This window comes from Silurus aristotelis (assembly GCF_946808225.1).
Source record: "Silurus aristotelis genome assembly, chromosome: 6".
Classification (NCBI taxonomy): Eukaryota; Metazoa; Chordata; class Actinopteri; order Siluriformes; family Siluridae; genus Silurus; species Silurus aristotelis.
Window position 1 is genome coordinate 16,311,435 of NC_139579.1, and position 19,850 is coordinate 16,331,284.

At 39.2% G+C, this 19,850-nt stretch overlaps 2 protein-coding genes and 1 long non-coding RNA gene across 3 annotated transcripts in view; 2 read left to right on the forward strand and 1 right to left on the reverse strand.

Moving 5' to 3' along the window:
- LOC310727394 overlaps positions 1-19,850 on the forward strand; it is a 766,835-nt gene that overhangs the window by 688,251 nt on the left and 58,734 nt on the right. The gene's annotated exons all lie outside the window — the stretch shown is intronic.
- iah1 (isoamyl acetate hydrolyzing esterase 1 (putative)) lies at positions 8-3,842 on the forward strand. Its single transcript, XM_083543804.1, has 6 exons — positions 8-158; positions 239-291; positions 868-1,019; positions 1,108-1,269; positions 1,851-1,972; positions 2,378-3,842. Exons 1-6 carry the CDS (start codon positions 96-98, stop codon positions 2,549-2,551), a joined length of 726 nt encoding a protein of 241 aa, XP_083399930.1. The 5' UTR covers positions 8-95; the 3' UTR covers positions 2,552-3,842.
- Positions 3,330-19,542, reverse strand: adam17a (ADAM metallopeptidase domain 17a). Its single transcript, XM_083543658.1, has 19 exons — positions 18,621-19,542; positions 15,342-15,474; positions 14,198-14,331; positions 13,898-13,986; positions 13,438-13,615; positions 11,746-11,876; positions 11,294-11,380; positions 10,830-10,943; positions 10,297-10,441; positions 10,109-10,200; positions 9,858-10,010; positions 9,397-9,596; positions 8,964-9,067; positions 8,405-8,539; positions 7,994-8,124; positions 7,823-7,901; positions 6,421-6,509; positions 6,006-6,062; positions 3,330-5,158 (listed from the first exon to the last, which is right to left on the reverse strand). Exons 1-19 carry the CDS (start codon positions 18,730-18,732, stop codon positions 4,808-4,810), a joined length of 2,514 nt encoding a protein of 837 aa, XP_083399784.1. The 5' UTR covers positions 18,733-19,542; the 3' UTR covers positions 3,330-4,807.

The window sequence follows — 19,850 nt, forward strand, 5'->3', positions numbered from 1 at the left end:
CTCCTGCACTGCGCCAGCGGCGGACTGAACCAGTGAAGAAGACATATGTAATGCATGTCTAAAATATATGCATGTTTTAGTTTCAGTTTATTACGATGTCAAAAATAAAGAGTATTATCTGGCCTCAGGTGGTTTTATTTGGAGACTCGATTACACAGGTAGGTTTGGACACGATTCACACACAAGCAGGTGCAAATTTGTATTATTCCTTCATAAAGAGACCTTTCTTTTCTCTCAGTTTTCCTTCCAAGTGAAAGGATGGGGTTCTGAGATCGCCAACAAACTTGCGAGGTGAGAGTTAAACTCTTCATAGCCTTCATGTGTCCATGTTCCATAGATATATTTACATTATTTATAGCTCTCTCTCTCTCTGTCCATTTATTACATTTTTCATAATATTACCAAGTTCAAGTTTATTTCTATAGCGTTTTTCACAATTGCCATTTTCTCAAAGCAGCTTTCCAGCACTCAAGAATTAAAGTAAATGATGTGTGAAGTGAATATTAACATTTCTTTGTATGATTATTTCTATATGGAGTGATTACCCATGTCACCCTTGCTGGCGTTTCTCAAACTAAATCTGTGATTTCATTTCAATTGAGTTATTGTAGATTTTTTTTTTTTTATAGTTCTGAGTCTATTAGTTTGGTCCCTGGAGTTAGAATGGGTTTAATCTCTCTCAGACACACCATAACCTAATGCATGATGGTTTTAAAAACACAGGAAGTAAAACGTTTGTGTCAAATAAATAGTCACAATATGTTTAGGAAAGAAATCAGTGCAGAGGAGGTGTGTGGAATTAATTGTACAGTCACACCGGGCCACAAGTAGTTTGTCTGTTATAAACTATACTTATCGTTTTGTCAGAAAGTGTGACGTGGTGAACAGAGGATTGTCTGGATACAACACTCGATGGGCCAAATTGGTTGTTCCCCGATTAATCCCACATCATGGTGATTCTCGTGCTCCGATCGCAGCAGTGACTGTGTTCTTCGGTGCCAATGATTCTGCCCTGGAAGGCAAGATGAGTTTAGCCTGGTATCCAATTTGGCTAAATGAACCTTCTCTGTGTCACTATTTAAACACTATTATATCACTTTCTTTCAGATAAGAACCCACAACAACACGTTCCCTCTGACGAATATTCTGAGAATCTGAAGGACATTGTCAGATATTTGGCCACAGCTGGCGTTCCTAAGGACAAGATCATATTCATCACTCCTCCACCGATACAAGAGGAACTTTGGGAAAAGGAGTGCATCCTAAAAGGTCTGATCATATTTACGTTTGTTTGTTTGCTTGTAATGAAATGAAAATTCTTGGCCGAAACCGAAAACCGAAAAAGAGGAAAGCAAGGCCGAAAACCGAAACACTGAATGAAATTATGCCAATTATGACTGTGTACTAAACTTACTAAAATCAAAGCATTTCAATTGCATGAATTAATATTAAAGTTTCAAAGAATAAATCAATTACAAATTCTGAAAAGATTTATTTATAGCACATTGCAAAAATGCACAGGATAAAATAAATTAAAATTTAAACTTAAATGTTTAACTTAAATGCACTCATGTACATTAAATAATAATGTTCAGGCCCTCTGGCCCTGTACATTGGCCCTCTCTCTGGCCCTCAGATATACTGAAATAGGTCCACACCGCAGACATGTTGCTTTAGACATGCACGTGCAGGGCGCGGTTTCTGTTTGCATCATCACAACACACTGTTTCGGCCGCGTTGTTTCGGTGATCAAAGTCTTTCGGCCAAAAATTTTCGGTGGCCGAATATTCGGTGCATGCCTAATATTAATACGCCAAAATAAGTGTTTTCTACTCGTCCTTCCCCTCCAGGGTGCTCGCTGAATCGTCTTAACTCTGTGGCTGGACAGTACGCTCAGGTGTGCGTCCAGACGGCTAGACAGTGCGGAGTGGACGTGATCGACCTCTGGTCCCTCATGCAAAAAGATGGAGAGGTGCCAGACACACACATAATCAGGCAATTCATAGATGCATGTATAAAAATGGAGGCTGCATAATATGTGTTGATCCAGTATTAGTAACCAATCTTTGAGGACAAACACTCTAACAATATGCCTCAAAAGCTACAAAGGACAAAAAAAGGGCAAAAATGCTTCCAATGAATAATTAATTGTAATTGAAATTAAGACGGCAGGCTTTTAGTTTGGCGTCTTCTTGCCGAGTGTCCCAAACATCAAAATCTACTTCAGTTGAGTGTTGTGTTAAAGTTATTGCATTATCACAATATAATAAAATCCCATATCATGCATCACTCGTTTATCTCAATCCATCTCCACGTTTATTACTCTTTGTACACGATCCTGAACGCGAATAAACATTCCGCATTCCCTTTCTTTTAGGATTTCTCAGTGTATCTCTCAGACGGCCTGCACCTCTCTGAGAAGGGCAACCAGTTTGTAGCCAAACACGTGTGGAGACTGTTGGAGAGCAGAGTCGCTGACTTACCCTTCATCCTGCCATACTGGGCTGATGTAGACTGTAAGAACCCTGAGAACAGCCTGCTGGGGGATTAGAAGCTGCACCACAACTAAATGTCTTTTACGCCAGTTTTTGGTCCAATTTGCACTTCGAATTCTTGTTAATAAAGGCACGAGGTTTACAAAGAATGTCTGAATCAGATGTTCACATCATGTTGGAATTATAAAATACAGCAGTACCTCGATTCGCATTTACTACAACCAGTATTTGTACTTTAATACTTTCCACCTCTGTAATTCACCCACAAGAGTAAAATCAGGTACTGATGTAGGTTAAGGATTCCTGGGGTCAGAGTTCATCCCAAAGGTTTTCAATAGGATTGAAGTCAGAGCTTTATAGAAGACCAAATCTTTCATTCCACCCACATATCTTCATGGAGCTCACCTTATGCACAGGGGCACGGCCATGCTGGAACAGGAACGTGTCTGCTTGTTTAAGTGAATGGAAAATCTAATGCATCTAAAAACATATCATGCAATTGTGTGCCTCCAATTTTGTGGTACATTTGAGGAAGAACCACGTATGGCTGGAAGAGTCAGGTGACCCAATTAACCCCCCCCCCCCTTTCATTTACTAAAATCTGTACACAGGTCATTTTTTTGCTGTACTATTAAAACAGTTGTAATGTTGATATAAGTGCAGATAAGCAGGTGCAACTCCATCCAATACAAAATACTCAAGTACATACTCAAACGAAGAATCTATAACGAGAGTTTGAGTTTATGCACTTGATAACTTCTTACATATAATTATACTGAAATGGGCTGAGCTTCTATCCAGTGTGTTTGCAGTCACTTTCTATACAAGACCATGTGTAGTGGTAAGAGTTTATTCTTGCGAGTCCATACAGTGTAAGTAAATAAAGATATATACATCTAGAAGATAAATGCATCGTACTATAGCACTTAATACAACCTGAAACATTTCAACCAAAATGACATTTTAAACTTCCTGGTTTACCAAATGGCATTATATAGTATTTCAAACACCATAAAAAAAACTATTTTATGGATTTTATGGCACAGTAAAATATTAAATATGACCTGGGGCATCACCAAGCCATCAATTACAACACTTACGTAACAAAAAAAGTGTAAATGGGAAATCGTATTTTCATACATAAGAGAATCGGATATAAAATGGAGTCAGAAAAGCACGACGTACGTACACGTGAAATACACAGCGCACGTGTTCGGCTAACACAACGGTTTCGAACAGGATAAATGAACGTATAAAGATTCACATCTGTAATGTTTAAATCATAAATACGATAGTGAAATCTAAACAGCACATACAGTATTCACTGCCTAAATAAAAAAACAAAAACACGCATTTAAAGACTTCTCCTACTGATATGTTTCCACAGGCTCACACGTGTGCGTTAAAATTAGAATTCAGTGTTTTTGATATATTATCGAGTTTTCCAGTTCAAATCTCCAAACAGTTTTACAAAATAGAAAACCTCAAATGTAGAACTTCTAGGTCAGAACAGAAGTAGGAAGGGCAGATTATGCGGAGGAACATTCCAGTTTAATCATCTGTTTGACAACATGATGAGCAGTAGTACAGAAGCGGACTGAAATCGGACGAAGAGCCGAGTCTAGGTCGAGATTCCTGGAAGTGGAAAATGACAGCAGGACTGACCTTTAACTCAAATATTGGATGTGATCCTTAACAAAGATAACCTCCACGGATCCCTGATCACAAGGCACATTTTAATTACCTTTAAAAGTGCAGTGTTTCTAGAGCTGTAATAAGCAGTACTATAGCTGGGCAATAGATCGGATTAGAATAGGCAATAGAATACTTTTCCTCGGTAAAGGCTTCTGGTTTTCTTGCCCTTCAAACATGTTTATCCAAAGAAGTGCTTCTCGGCACAGCTCCTATTGTCGAAAACACAACCTATACGTTTTAACACGGGGGGGGTGGGGGTGTTAAATCGAGGAAAGACGAAATCATTGAAATGTGTTTCTCTTTACAGGCAACAGGGGGCGACCTTTTAATATCCAAGCGTTTAGACTGCAACCGCTGGAATTGATATATTACTGTTCCCCTCTTAGACAAAACAAAAAAAAACAACATTTATAAATTTACACACAAATTTGACCAAAAAATACTTCGCAGTCTGCACAACGCACCTGGACTACAGTATACCGATGTCCGATTGTCCCAGCAAAAAAAAAAAACCCCGAATCTACATAAAGGCTCATTTTTTTGTCGTGTACCAAAGTGCATACCTGCAGTGGAGTGAGTGTGAGGTGTGAATGCGACGGGGCGAACGCGCGAGTCTTTCAGCACTCCGTCTCTTTGCTCTCGATGCGCGCTTGTCTCTGCAGTCGCCGGTTCTGGCGGTTTACTGGCGAATGTTCGGTGAGGTCCTCGAACGACTTGGCTGGCGCAGAGCTCGGGGGGAAGGCTGTCCCTGGTGGAGAGTCGCTGCTGGAGTCCTCCTCGATGGTGGCCATACGTTTAGAATCCGCTCTGGGCTCAGAAGAGGACGTTGCGGGCGGAGAGGTGCTGCTGCCGCTGGAGTGTCCCTGCACGGCTCGCGCTGCTGAAACAGAAGGAGCAGGAGGAGGAAGAAAGGGCGCTTTGATGATGCGCATGGGAGCTCCTTCAGCACTGCCCAGCATCTCCATATTCTAGATAGAAAAGAGGTGTCATTAGTAAAAAAAACTAAAAAAAACAAAACAAAAAAAAAACACAACACTGGGAAAAACAGTCAGATGTTTAAATGGAGTAAAAAGGAGCCAATGTTCCCAGTGGTTGAGATTAATGTTAATAGATGTGCAAAATGCTAAACAAATGCCGTTTTATCTATTATACAGTGTAATACTGTGATCTTTAACTTAAAATGATTTGACTATAACTGGATCATCATCTTAAACATGAAAAACATGCCGGACTTCTTTCTCTACACTGACGTCGCCTCTTACACGCCCATGAGCTGCTCAGGCAAATCATCTGCATCTCAGGTTCGATAGTGGGATTCTTTGGGATTTGTGCAATTTATCTAAAAAAAAACCAAAAAAAAAAAAACCAAAGCCATGCACTCATAGCACTACCACACTTCAGTGAACGTTTACATCAACACCGACTGCACAACACTATACACTTCAACCCGTGCTCAGCATTCGACACACCTTAGAAAAAACAGCTAGCTAACAGATGCACAACTCGACACACTACACTACATGGGCAAAGACCATGTGACACACTCACCTCGGGTTTTACTACACACTTCCACCATCATCTGCTGCAGTTCCATGAGGCTCAGAGCAAACAGTGGAGCCACAGGTCACATCTTTAGCCACACTCACCTCATACACTCACATAATGTGTTTAGCGCCACTGAAAAGGCCATGCGAACTGCACCTCACACACTTTCTCACACACACAGTTATGCTCGCTCTCTTTACGACCCGTTTAGTACAAGTATGCATCCCCATCTCTGGAATAACGGTGCACAGATGAGGAAAAGGCACTTACGCTGGGATATATGAGAGATTTGGAGGTCTCCTCGTACTGTCTGTCCAGCTTCTTGTCCTGCAAACATGCACAATAGAAAAAAAAAATGTGAATCTGTTACGTGGTGACCTTTCAGATCCCTATTTTCTCACTGATCTTTTAACAAATAAAGATTACAAAATAATACTAAAAGTAGTCTTATATTCACTGTAATTAAGGTCAAAAATCTGTGCTATTAGAGGATTAAGACACTGGCACTCTTATTGGAATATGATGCCTGGATGTTAATATTGCACTGAGTCCATATATAAAACAGGGGATGTTTAAACACACACATATAGGGGTGATTTAACATACCACCTGATAATATTTCTGATAAAAGCGGTCTTTTATTCCTAAATTAAAAAAAGATATTAAAAAAAAGAAAAACACTTACCACACAGTGCACCAGTATGCTCAGAGGAATCCAGAAGAGGAGAGAGAAGACCACCACAGAGCCCACTATATTGTCAGCCAGGAACTTCCCTGAAGACATTCAGAATTATAAGCACCCTTAGTAAAGGTGGTTAAATACATATGAACAAAAGTATTAGGACACCTGACTTTTCCAGCCACATAACTTTTACCACAACACGTGAGACACAATTGCATTTGATGAGGTAGAATTAATTTTTTCCATCAATTGATCAAACCTGTTCGGGCAAAATATGGTTTACATGGGTTGGAGTGGAAGATCTTGAGTGGTCCGCTATGGCGCTCTGACCTGAATCCTTCTGAACACCTTTGGGATGAATGTGAATGCTGACTGCACCTCAGGCCTCCTCACCTCACCTACATCAGTACCTGACTTTACTGACAACCTTGTGGGCCGAATGAGCACAAATCTCCACAAGCGCATCTTCTCAGAAGAGTGGAAGTTATTCTAACAACAAACGGGGACTAAATGTGGAATGGGATTAAAAAAAAACAAACAACACATGCGAATCTTCTAATCAGGTGTCCACAATCGTTTGTCCATATAGTGTAAGTTACAAAAATATAGATTTTAGCTTAATCTCACACAGCGTTGTGCTGCTGAAAATATCCAAGTAGTAACACGTGGGTCTGCAACAGCAGTCCAAATTTCATTTGAATTGTTAAGAATGAATAATGTCTCATTATTTCTCAGAGCCTTTACAACAGGAAAAACAGATCCCACAATCAGATCTTAAACCATGCAGAACAGCATCTGAACAGCGTCTCACCCATCTGAATTTTTTTCCCCCACCACATTTTTGTCTTCAGTTTTCTCTTACAGAACCCACATCTAGTCAAAGTTTCAGTAACTTATAGAAACCAACAGGTTCTTTTGCCATGCATTCTGATTGGACGGCTGGTTTTGAGGCAGCATCGAAGTGTATTTTGACTTGGTGAAGCCAAACATATTTCTGCAAACCTCCAAATGTAACTTTAGACTCACTCACTTTTTGACTCTCCATACTGTGCATAAAGAAAATATATATTATATACATACGGCTCTCATTGTTTTGTCTTCTTTATTTATTATTGCCATTGTATATAAGCATATCTATCTAGCATATCTATCTAACTATTTTAATTGCCATTGGCTTTCATTTTTCAATTCCTCTTTTTTTCTATCTTCTCCAAAACAATGGCTAAGGAAACTAGGCCTCAGTATTACCCCATGAAACAGGAAGTCAGGGTTGATGACTGAAGAGCTGCTGAAACATTTCTTTGATAACAATATAAATAGGAACAAGAAACAGTTTTTTAAGCTGACTGTATCTGAAATCTTACAAGACACCAAACTGACAATGCAGTTGATCATCTATTATTACCAAACGTGTTGATGTCCAGCTTGTCAATAAAGTCCCACAACCTCTCCACAACGTCTTGTACCTGCTTCATGCATTTACCCTAAAAGAGATAAAACACAACATTTTATGGCAAAAAACAAACGGAACAAATCATCGCAAAAAAGTGAGGTTGAAGGAAGTAAAGAAGCTCACGTTGCCATCGCAGAAGCCCACAGTGCAGGGTTTTCCCTTCCTTAGATACAGATAATCTCCACCGTCATCCTGAAAAGGGGTGCAGAGTCCGTTTTTGTCCCTACAGCACACTTTACACGAGCTGTCCGTTTCTGTAAGAAAGCGAAGGAGTCACTGTTATTTAAAATACCCAGTAAAAGCTGTACATTTTATTATTTTTACTGACATCACTCAAACTGACAGATTTTGAGAGTTTGAAATGTAATATAATATAAACATTGGTCATTTCTTTTTTGTATTTATTTATTTGTATTTAAGGTTTTTAAGGCTCACCAGAAAATATCCTTAAACAGGAAATCCTAAGGCGACTGTGTCAAAGCGCCTGAGAAATATGTTCCACCCGAAACCAGTGTGGACTTCAACCGGACTCACCGTTGCATGCGCAGGGGCGAAGACTCATTTTAACTTCGCAAAAAGGAACACACTCGCCACTGCGACACTGGCCTCTATCCACACACTCTGTTTGATCAGGCAGATTTCCAGGAGCTGGACAGTCACTGCTTTTGCCTACAAGGAAAAAAATGTAAAAATAAATGAATTCCTCTACAACAAATATTAAAAACAGCATCGATCGCACAGCGGTTAAGATGTCGGACCTCTGATCGGTTTGTGAGTTTAAATCCCAGCACCACCAACCTACAAATCACAGGTCCATGAGCAAGGCCTTCGAACCTCAAGTGCTCAGTTGTATAAATGAGATCATTAGAAGTTTGGATACAGGCATCTACAAATATGAATGTACACAAAAGAAGATCCTCCCGAGTTTGACCAAAAGACAAACCTAGAAGCTTTTGGCACCTCGTTATTGTTCCAAGTAAACAAGCAGAGCTTTGTACGATCATACATAATGACGTGCGCTTTATTTTCTCCCACTCGGCCTGCATGTCAAATACCACCTGATAATTATGGGATTATTCCTATTATTATTCACCCGTGCACGATGAGCTGGCTTTACACGTTGCGTTGATGGACTCCTGACAGATCTTATTGGCTTCTTGGAATTTGCATCCGTGGCAACATGGACTGTTCCTGTCACTGAGGCACAGGAAGAAATACAACAGAGTGAACAGACAAGCACAAAAAAAAAAAAAAAAAAAAAAAAAAAAAGAAAAAAAAAAACACCACACAATGATGCTACTTTTCTACATTTTGAGGTTTAACAAAACCACCCCCCAAAAATTTTTTAATAAAATAAAATTTTTTTAAAGGATTAGTTAAACTTTTAATGTAGGCCAAGAAGTGAAAGCTGGAAAATGATATGACGATCATATCATATCATAGAAAAATCTATAATATTTGTATTGCATCACCCACTCCTACTCTCACAACCATCAATTACGAGATTGATCTGCCTCACAGCATACCTGCACTGCATGCGCTTTTTCAGCTTGCAGTCGGCTGTACAGCAGGGGTCATCATTGCGATGGAGGAGTCCGGGGTCACACTCCTCCCCTTCCTCCACACGAGAGTTGCCACACAAATTCATGGAGCGTACCTTGAAGCACTGTGGAGCCTTGACCCTCAGAGTCCTGCTCACTGATGCTTTACTGCAGTTTGAGAATCGCTGCAATTAAAACAAAGCATATATTTGATGCCAGAACTAAAAAACAACAAACAAAAAAGTGTTAAACCTTTCAGGAGCATAAAGTCAATACAGTTACGGGCAGATTTTCGTGTGGATGCTGTTTTTAACCTTTTCTCAACTGTAGATCATACGAGCAAATGATAGATTTTTTGCTGCTTTATATTTTTCAAGTTTGCTCAGTTTTCTTGCTAAAACCTGTAAGTATCAGAATGTTATTGTTATTAAATGCGAGACTGATACCTTGTTGTTTGGATGGTCTCCACTCACGGCAATGGGGTACATTACAAACTTGCCACCTTGGTCGTCACTTGGAGCACAGTAGGCAATGTTGTCTGGGTCGTGCTCTGCTCCGAAGTTGTGTCCAAGCTCGTGAGTGGTCACCAGGTCTGCTTCCTACGTGTTCGTAATCGACACAAAAAATATTCAGCTCCCAGGGAATATAACTGCTTACAGAACTGTGATGTGGTCGCATTAAGCATTTACACACAAACCTTGGTAAGAATGGTCTTGCCATAGTTCTTAGTGCTGGTTAAACCAGTGTTCAGGTAGCTGGCTTTCCTCACTGAAGGGACCGGATAGTAAGCTGTAACGAGGAGGAAAAAAAATAAGGGCATGATTTATTTAACCTCTGCACATTTTGGAGAAGGCGTATCCGAGTGAATTTGAAACACAGCCATACGTTTTGAGCAGAGTCCTCCCAAGGCCTGGTCTCTGGAGGAAGCTACATATGCGAGTCCGAGAGTGCCTTCGTCGAAGTCCTGATAAGTGAAGAGGTGAGCCAGGCACACGGCTGAGGCGTTATCCGCTATATCTGAACTGAATTGCTGCAACAGAACAGGCCGGTTATTTCGGTTTCGTATCAATCCAGTTGAAAATAAATACATGTTTATGTTGGGAAGTGTGATTGAGGATCCAGTGCTTAAAACACACAATTTAGAGCCATTAATGCACCTACCAGCATGTTCTCATATATTAATATTAATGCATAATACACACAAATCTCTTCTGATAACAACCTTGCCAACTCTGTATTCTTACAATAGAATAACGCTGTGAAGGAAATAAAGTGTAATTCAAATAATGGAACGGAAAAATCCGCGAAATGGCCATGTGAGACCAACATGCTGCTGAAAATAAATAATTGAATAAATGCTATACCAGAAACGAACAGCTTTTCTCAATAATATTACAAAAAGAAATTGAAGCGCTCACTTCTAGAAGCTTCTTGACATCCCACACTTGGTTGTCTTTTGGTCGTGGGCTCCCTTCCATGTTATAGTGGAGCTGTCCTTCAGACACCTTAGTTGGATACTTGTTTATGATGATCTGTTACATGGAACATGATTGAAGCTTTAGCGCAATTTATTACATCGTGCACCACAGACGCGAACGGAATATCAGTGTGCAACATTCGCACCGAAAACAGTGACTATACATGATAAAAACCACATCCGCATAACAGTTATGATCGCAGCCCAAAGCGGCCATTGTGTTCCTGTTGAGTGAATGTCACATGATTGGTGAAATGCCATTCTCCACTGAATCACGCTTTATTATAAATGGACAAATTAGTCAGTTGGGGCAAGAAGTGGAAAGGGCTAAGACCATGAACTTTACAGAAGGAAAAAATACTTCATCTGGTAGAAGAGGTTTGAACTGAACTCTGTGGTAGTGACCTGATGAATCTGTACACCGTAGCCTTTAAACTCATCGTCCCATGAAGTGTTCCTGTAGATGTCATCCACTCGGTCAATCAGTTCAATCTGAAAGAAACAGAACGTGCAAATTCACTAAACACTGTGCGTTTAGAATTACGCTTAAATCCCTTTGTAATTTGTTTGTCACAGACTCAGAATGCTAAAGTGCGTTAAATGATGTTTCCCCAGTTTATTGATCTACACTCCAAAAATTATTAAAAAGAAAAACTGACAGACATTAGTAGTCCAATCTCGAAATGTAGCTCTGGTGCATCTCATCTATACAAGATCATACAGCTGAAATTCCATTATCTGAGATTTCACATACTTTTGGTTAGGTCCCTTCTCATAAGCACATGCTGTTTTGCTAAAAAAACAACCTGTGTCTAAACTGTTGCATGTTTCCTTCTCGAACTATTATTATTGTTTACCAGGTAGTTCAGCGTGGTGCTTTCCTCTTCACGGCCCATGTGCTTGTAGAAGCGGTAGTCGGCCACCAGTAGCAGCGTGCAGGTGTTCTTCTTGTGGTTGTGAGCCTGTCTTCGAACTCTCCGACCTGCTTCTGTACGCATTCATCAGAAAACATGAAGAATAGTCAGTTGCAGAGGTCAGACAGACTAGATACGCCCCCTGTCTGTTTTGCTTGGTGTATCTCTACTGATTGCAGATTTGAATATTTATTGCTTTTGAGGTAACTTGGTAATAATAGGTGAACTCTTGCAATTGCTCAAAAATCTAGAAAACAACTGAAAAAGCTTATTAGCACCAGCTTTTATCCTTTAAAAAAAAAACCAATAAAAACAAAAAACACTGCTGTGCTGTCACGCTTTCTGTTCTTTCATCTTATCATTGCATACTTTCATAGAGCTGTAAATAACCTTCAGCAAATAGAGCATGACTTCATCTGCATTTAGTTTCTCTCTCTGAACTCAGTTTTTAGAGCAAGTTGTTTTATATTAGCAAATTATTGGTATCTCTCAGACGATTATCTCAGAGGTTACTTTAATAACCGCACACATGCTTAGAATTGTCCATTGCCATTTCCACTAGTGGTAGAAAGAGCAAGTAAACAAACTGAAAGCAGCTGCCATTATATTACTGATATTGCTGTTAATCGGATGAGCATGAAAGAGAAAATATTTGATTGAATTTGGCGGGTCCCACCTACAGAACGTAAAATAAAATGACGTATATCGCATTTTTAAAGACCGACTTGTGTGATATCGTGTAGGAATTTATGGCTCATGCAGCTTGGTGGATAGAGGAGTGTTCTAGGTACCACTGGAAGCTCTATGCTTCGTTTCAGCTGATGCATCTTCTGCACTTGCATCTTGTGCAACAGCGTGAAATAATTATTCTTTCGGTTATGCTGAAATGTAGCCAAATCTAAAAGCCCAAGAACAGCTGCCATTTTCAAGCTGACTACGGGTTTCCTTCAGCGGAAAGCGAAAACAAAAACGGTGCATTTTCATTTGTTGCAGTTTTGACACGCAGTTAAAAGAAAAAAAAAAAAAAAGAAAAAGAAAACACACCCTGAAAACCTTATTGTTTATTTCTAGATAAAGCATTTTGTTTAATAATTATTCATTCAGGTAAAGTTTGTCCTCTTAGACCTTTCGACATGTCCCCTGTGATCTGTAACAAGCAGCACAGCGAGCGGTCGTTTAGGGCATTTCTTAATGCAAATGAGCACATTAGTTTAGACTGTGTGGGGTTTATTGATGGCTGATGCATACAGGCGTGTGTGCACGTGCGCGAAAAACCCACACATTTAGATAAACAATACCCCAGATCTCAAAGCAATACCTATAAACTGTCTGAAGTCTGAAAACTGAGCCAGGCAGGACTGAGTAATTTAAACTCCATGTGCAATTAGTAATTGATGACAGCAGCTCTTGTATCATTCAGAATGGATAAAACTGTGAAGCTTCTGAGCAGATTGTGGTTGAGATGTGTGCTGCAGAAGTGACAGATGACGAAGTGATGTGCGAAAGTCTGCAATACTTTCGCCTCGATCAAATATTGCTCTCTAATGACTGCATGACATTTTAAAATACTTTTTTTTTTCCAAGCGAAAGTAATCTGCATAATCACTGCAGCCTTTATAAATTCCAAATTCTCACCACCATCCTTCTGTGACTGTGCTGCTGTTTTGGGCTTCTCTGGAAGCAACTGTGAAGCCTCAGCATTGACGTAACCACATACTTTCGGGGATGCCAGTCGGCTAATGTTCTTGATGTCCTCGGAGCGATACACCAGCAGGCGGTTGTCTGGCGCCTTCTCTGTGAACCTCCATATGGGCTATTAGATGTAAAGGAGAAGAGAGAAAATAGAAGGGTGGTGGTGTGTGTGTGTGTGGTAGGGTTGCGTGGGGCGGGGACACAAGCACGTTAGAAATGTTTTAAGGTACCAGCCTTTCTAAGTAAAATCTTCAGGAAAGGCTTGACATAACATAGAATCTCAGATATAAACCTGATTGAGAGATTTGATTTATACAATGCCCCCACCAAAGATATGTCAAAAAGAGGGGAAAGAGGGAGGAGAGGGGAACTTTTCTTAAAGGCAGAAAAAAAAAAAAGATACCTCCACGTTGTACTCGGCTTCATCAGTAAGGATATGCGCTGAAAATTCATCTCCGTCTATGTGGGCCTGCACCCGTGAATGCTCCTCACCTGAGACAAGAGTGAAAGTACTGTTCCTGTTTACCTTTGTGTTCTATGTAAATTTGGTTCATTCTTTAAATCTAGGATGGTAACTACAATTATTATTTTTACTACAACGACTATTATTACCATCATTACAAACTAATACATTAAACGTATGACTGTTGTATTATTATCATTTTCCCCACTCCAGAGTCACAGCTCAAACCGAGAATCTCACCTACTACATGCCCTCGGAAGTAATTTTGCAATTCGACTTCGTAATTCTTCTCCTTTCCTTGATCATCTATAAACACTGCTTTGAAGCTGTCTGTGAAAAGCTCGGTGTTGGTGGTCAGGTACAACTTGAAATGCCTTTAGAAATAAAGTAATAAAGAAAGAAAATAAAGTGGAAATTCAAACACAACCTTTAGGGACAATCCGACACCTCCTGATTGGAAAGTCAAGAGAACAGTGTGACACAATGCTGTACAGTTACAAATGAGAATCTCAGTACCATCAGTATTATATAAATCATCAGTATACATAAAGTGTTCCATAAATATATATTAGCCCTCTGCGGGTCATGGTGGTAGTGACAACGTACTTGTTTTAAAAGACTGTACCATTATTGTAGCATTTTTCAGAATGGTTTGACTTGAATGAGATGAGTAGGGAGAGTGGTAGTTTAGTGGTTAAGGTGTTGGGTTACTGATCGGAAGGTCGGGGGGTTCAAACCCTGGTATCGCCAAGCTGCCACTCTTGAGCCTATAACCCTCTGTGCTCCAAGGAAACCTTATTATGGCTGACTCTGCAGTCTGACCCCAGCTTAGAAGCAAGCTGACATATGTGAAGAAAGAATTTCACTGTGCTATAATGTATATATGAATTATAATTGCTATTCTATTAATCACAATCCAGAGATCACCCTATTGGAACACTTCACAATTATTTGAGTGGACAAATCACTAATCTGGGTGCATGAGCCATCATTGCTTCCAAATCACAGTTGCCCAGCAGTTGAGCTGATCCAGTACACTACAGTTATAATGAACATAACCATTTTTTTTTATTAATATATTATTAATCCTTATTAATTTTCGTTATCAGTCGTAATTTTGAGTTCGCTTAGTTGCCTTTGCGCCTAGTTAACTGAACTGTCAAGTAAGCAGAATGAGAAAAAACAGGTGAGCTAGCTAATGATTTCATGATTTACCCTCCGTTGAAGATATCCACCATTATTCAGTACATTTGCTACCCAGCAAGAAGCTGCTCGTGGTCAGTATGGGTATTTAGTTACTGTACAGATTATTATTCAATTTTAAAGATGTCTTATGTGAGCAATGGGATCATTCCAGGAGAGAAAAAAGTTCACAAGACTTTACCTCTTCAGTGCGGTGAAGCTGACTAGACGTTCGACGTGTGACGGCGAGTCAACGTCTCGCTTCCTTAAGGAATGCTGCTGGAGGCTAGAAGCAGGAAGCACCTCAAAGTCTGCCAAGATTGAGCTGAGGCTCTCTGTATCCGAGTTCAGCAAAGGGGAGAAGCGCATTCATTACTTCCAATCACACAGCAAGCATGTGGCACATAAAAGCTACATTTTGTAAAAGATGATATTAACGACCGTAGTTCAAAAGCCAAACAACGGTAGATTAGTGTTCATTGACATTATATAGAAACTGCTTGAAAACCTACCCACGGGTACAAACCCTGTATTTTTAGTTCTGCAGAATTCAATTTCAGGCTTGAACACATCTGATTCAGCTAATTAAAGCCTTCAGTGGCAACTGAATGGTGGATTTCTCTTTCTTTTTCTTTCTTTCTTCCTTTCTTCCTTTCTTTCTTTCTTTCTTTCTTTCTTTCTTTAGCGTCATATCAACTTCTATGGTTATGTTCCTGGTAAAAGCTTAGTTTTGTTATACAGTTTGATAAAACATTTTTAATAAGATGTTTAAGATAATTTTTCTCTAAAAACTAAAGTAAAAGGTTAATTTGCTTAAAAACCTTTTCAAGAGTGACAACAAATTTCTCCAAGGGCTATAAGTTTTACCCCGTTTAACGCGGTGGTTACGTTCCAAACCTGCGATAAACTGACGCCACCCCCAAAATGCTATTTTTTTTTTATAATTAATAATTCTATTTTTTATAAATAAATTTCATTATTTCAACATTAAACTCCGTATATACAAATCCCTATAAGTTTTTTGGTCTATGGTGCTATCCGCGAGAGACCGGGAAAATCAGCCAAACAAATTACTAATTTGGCAAATGCAATTCCAGGATAAACCGGGGGGCGAGATATGAACCGCGGTAAATCTGCGGATTACTGTATTACAGTCCGAATAGTCAATTTTAACGAGTAAGTTTGGGCAAACACGGAGTAAAGACTATTCTAATAATAATTATGCCAAATATATCTGTTGAATTCCTGCCCACCCATGAATTCATACATGTAAATAATATATTTATATATGTATTTATTTATTTGTGGATTTGTTTGCTGTATATAACAGATCTTTTTTGATAGCATTTGATAAATTCTAATCGTTGCACGCTATCATTTAAGTGATTACAGGAACCAGTTTGTCTCATAGATGTTCCACAGCATTAAATAAAACTCCAAAAGGATAAAACTGTTCAATAAATAAAAATCCTTGACACAGTAAATTCATCAGTCTGCATCACAGTCCATTACACATTTACGCCAAACAGTTATTTGAATGCGGTTGTATTAGTACAGCGCTACCTGCCTCTATCTTTTCAGTAACCAAATTAACAAGGAAGTGTCCAAATGCCATTTCATTGTTAAGGGATATTATTTGAAGCACCTGGAATAAATACACAATGCAAAACAAGATTTCTGTAAAAGAAAATATCTCGTTTTCAACACTTAGGAAACAATAGACTTACATTTTATGGTATTTTTTTTCCATTTTCTATTTATAATTCATATTTATTGTGAGTCATAGATATTACTGACGTGTGTGAAAGGAAATCTTTGTTACAAATCATGACCACAGTTTTATGCTAGGTTCACACATCACCATTTGCTGTACTGTGAAATCTACCGAGTGCCACAGTAGCTTTTAACAGAGAATGACACAACAAGCAGTCCACTTTTGACAACAATTCAGGAAACAGATCATGTGCTCTCTACTGTCTTCACTCTCATCAGTAGTCACTACACCGTCACTCAGTTTCTATATACATTTACATTTACACTTAGTGTCATAGTCACGTATCTGGAAATCAAATTGAAAACTAACCATATTCGCTCATTTTGTTGTTTTGAAATCTCTGTATTTGTGAATAGGGGGTTATACAGTTCTTCTGGAGAAAACTTCATTCTCTCAAAGTCATCTTCAATAAGAACTTGCACAGCACGGTGTCACTTTATACCACACCATACTGCACATGGACACTTTCAGGACAATCACACTAAATCACTAATTTCTACTGACAATATTTGTACTGTCAATAAGGACAATCACACTAAATCATATTTTCTATAGTTTATACTTTTTTTTTATTGATCTACTTAATTTTTTATCCTCAAATTCTATTCCTTTTATATGATTAAATGTTGGACAGTGCATTTCTCTGCATGTCGTACTCTCTATGTATGTGTATGTGATGTACAAATGTACAAATTTGAACGTTAAGAATATCAGCGTTAAAACGTAAAACACAAATTGAATGTTGAAATGACTTATAATGCTGTTTCAGTCTTCCAAAATCTCAAAGAAAACTACATAATGGTTTGAAAACAAATTTCAGTGAAAAAAATAATAGTTCACATTTTAGAGAATTCCCTGAGAAAAATATAACCTATAGATCCTTATATAGTGACAAGAAATGGGCAACTGTACAGTTCAAACCTTCTACACACAAAATAAACCAACTAACCTAAAATATGAGCGAAAAGTATGTATTTTTTTTAAAGAATAAATAAAGATAAAGATAAAGAAAAAAAGGAAATGAAACTCAAATAGCAGCATTAGCACATAGTTTCAGAGTTGCTACAGATTACAGCTTTGGGCAATTGTTCTTAAACAAAACAGTCACAAGGAATCCTAAAAAACATTTTATTTTTTGAAAAATAGTGCTTATTAATTGTCATTTCTTGGCTTGGCACACTGCGTATGCTTATTTTTGTGAGAAATAAAATTGTTTAATAATGTATATTTAGAGACACATTTTACACCTTGTCGAGTTGTCAATATGGATCATTAGAGCTTAGCTGAGAAAACACTGCTAGAAAACTGTGTAAATATATCGTAAATATATTGATATATAAGCTGTAGGAATGGTTGTGGACAATTTAATGGGAACTGTACATCAATAATAAGTCAATTGTTTTGGTATCAGTTGAATGTGAATGAAAGCTTTAATTCCGGGTTGTTTTGCAGATCAGTGATATACTGGGATGAGGGATGAGTTGCTGTATTAAACCGTAAAAGCTTCTAAAAGATTATTCTAAAACAGTTATTGTTAAGAAAATTTTAAGATCAGTTTCCGGCTGAAAACAGGGAGAAAGATATATATCTCAGAGAGCTATAGTTGGAGATGAGCTTAGACTGGTGTAGGTTTGAGGCGGACAGTCGGTGTTGTGACTCTGATACAACGGAAATGGAGCTAAAATGTATGTGGGGGGAAAAACTCACCAAACTCTCCATCCGCTTCCTGTTTTCTCAGCTCCTTCTCCACCGATCTGGGATTCAGTGCACATTTCACCCAACATGGGGCTAGTATAAACATCAAAATGATCACCTTCATCGTAGCATCTCAGAAAAACAGCTCTCAGAAAGTCTTTATTCACACTCCGGCATGGACGGCACCTATGATCATATTAACGGTCTACATTACACATCCAAGGGGTTTCGGACATTCAATATAATCCCAAGCGTTTACCCGAAACCGTGCTGTCGGCCCAACTTGTCGTATGTGTGCTTCCGGATCACAAAATATGCGCCGGGAGAAGGCTCGCTTTCCCTTTCTCTTATTTTTTCCCCCACCCGTATTACAAAGCGCCTCACTACTACCGGGTATATTAAGTCGTTGTGACTAGAAGCAAGGTGATTGGACAGCACACAAACAGTAGGCCAATAATAATCGAGTAGGCGGGATCTCATTGAAAGCGGTAGAATTCCCTATATTAATGTGGCAAGTCTGAAAATCACTGCCCTCTCTGGCCGGTTTAGAGTATTACACCGGCAGAACCTACTGTATACTAGTAGGATGACCTGATAACCAATAGAGATGTATCTTCTTCTTTCTGCTGTTCCCATTAGAGGGCGCCACAACGGATCATCTATCTCCATACTACTCTGTCCTTTACATCTGCCTCTTTCAAACCAACTACCCGCATGTCTTCCTTCACCGCATCTATAAACCTCCTTTTTAGTCTTCCTCATTTTCTCCTTCCTGGTGGCTCCATCCTCAGTATTCTCCAACCGATATACACCATGTCCCTCCTCTGCACATGTCCAAACCATCTCAATCTCGCCTCCCTCACCTTGTCTTCAAAACGTTCTACATGCGCTGTCCCTCTATTCAACTCATTTCTAATCCTGTTCATCCTCGTCACTCCCAACAAAAACCTCAACATCTTCAGCTCTGCTACCTCCAGGTCCATCTCCTGTATTTTACTCAATGCCACTGTCTCTAAACAATACATCACAGGTCTCACCACAGTCCTATAAACTTTCCCTTTCACTCTTGCAGATACTCTTCTATCGCAAATCACTCCTGTCACTCTTCTCCACCTACTCCACCCTGCCTGCACTCTTTTCTTCACTTCTCTAACACACTCTCCATTACTTTGCACTGTTGTCCCCAGGTACCTGAACTCCTCCACCTTCTCCACCTCTTCTCCCTGCAACCTTACCACTCCA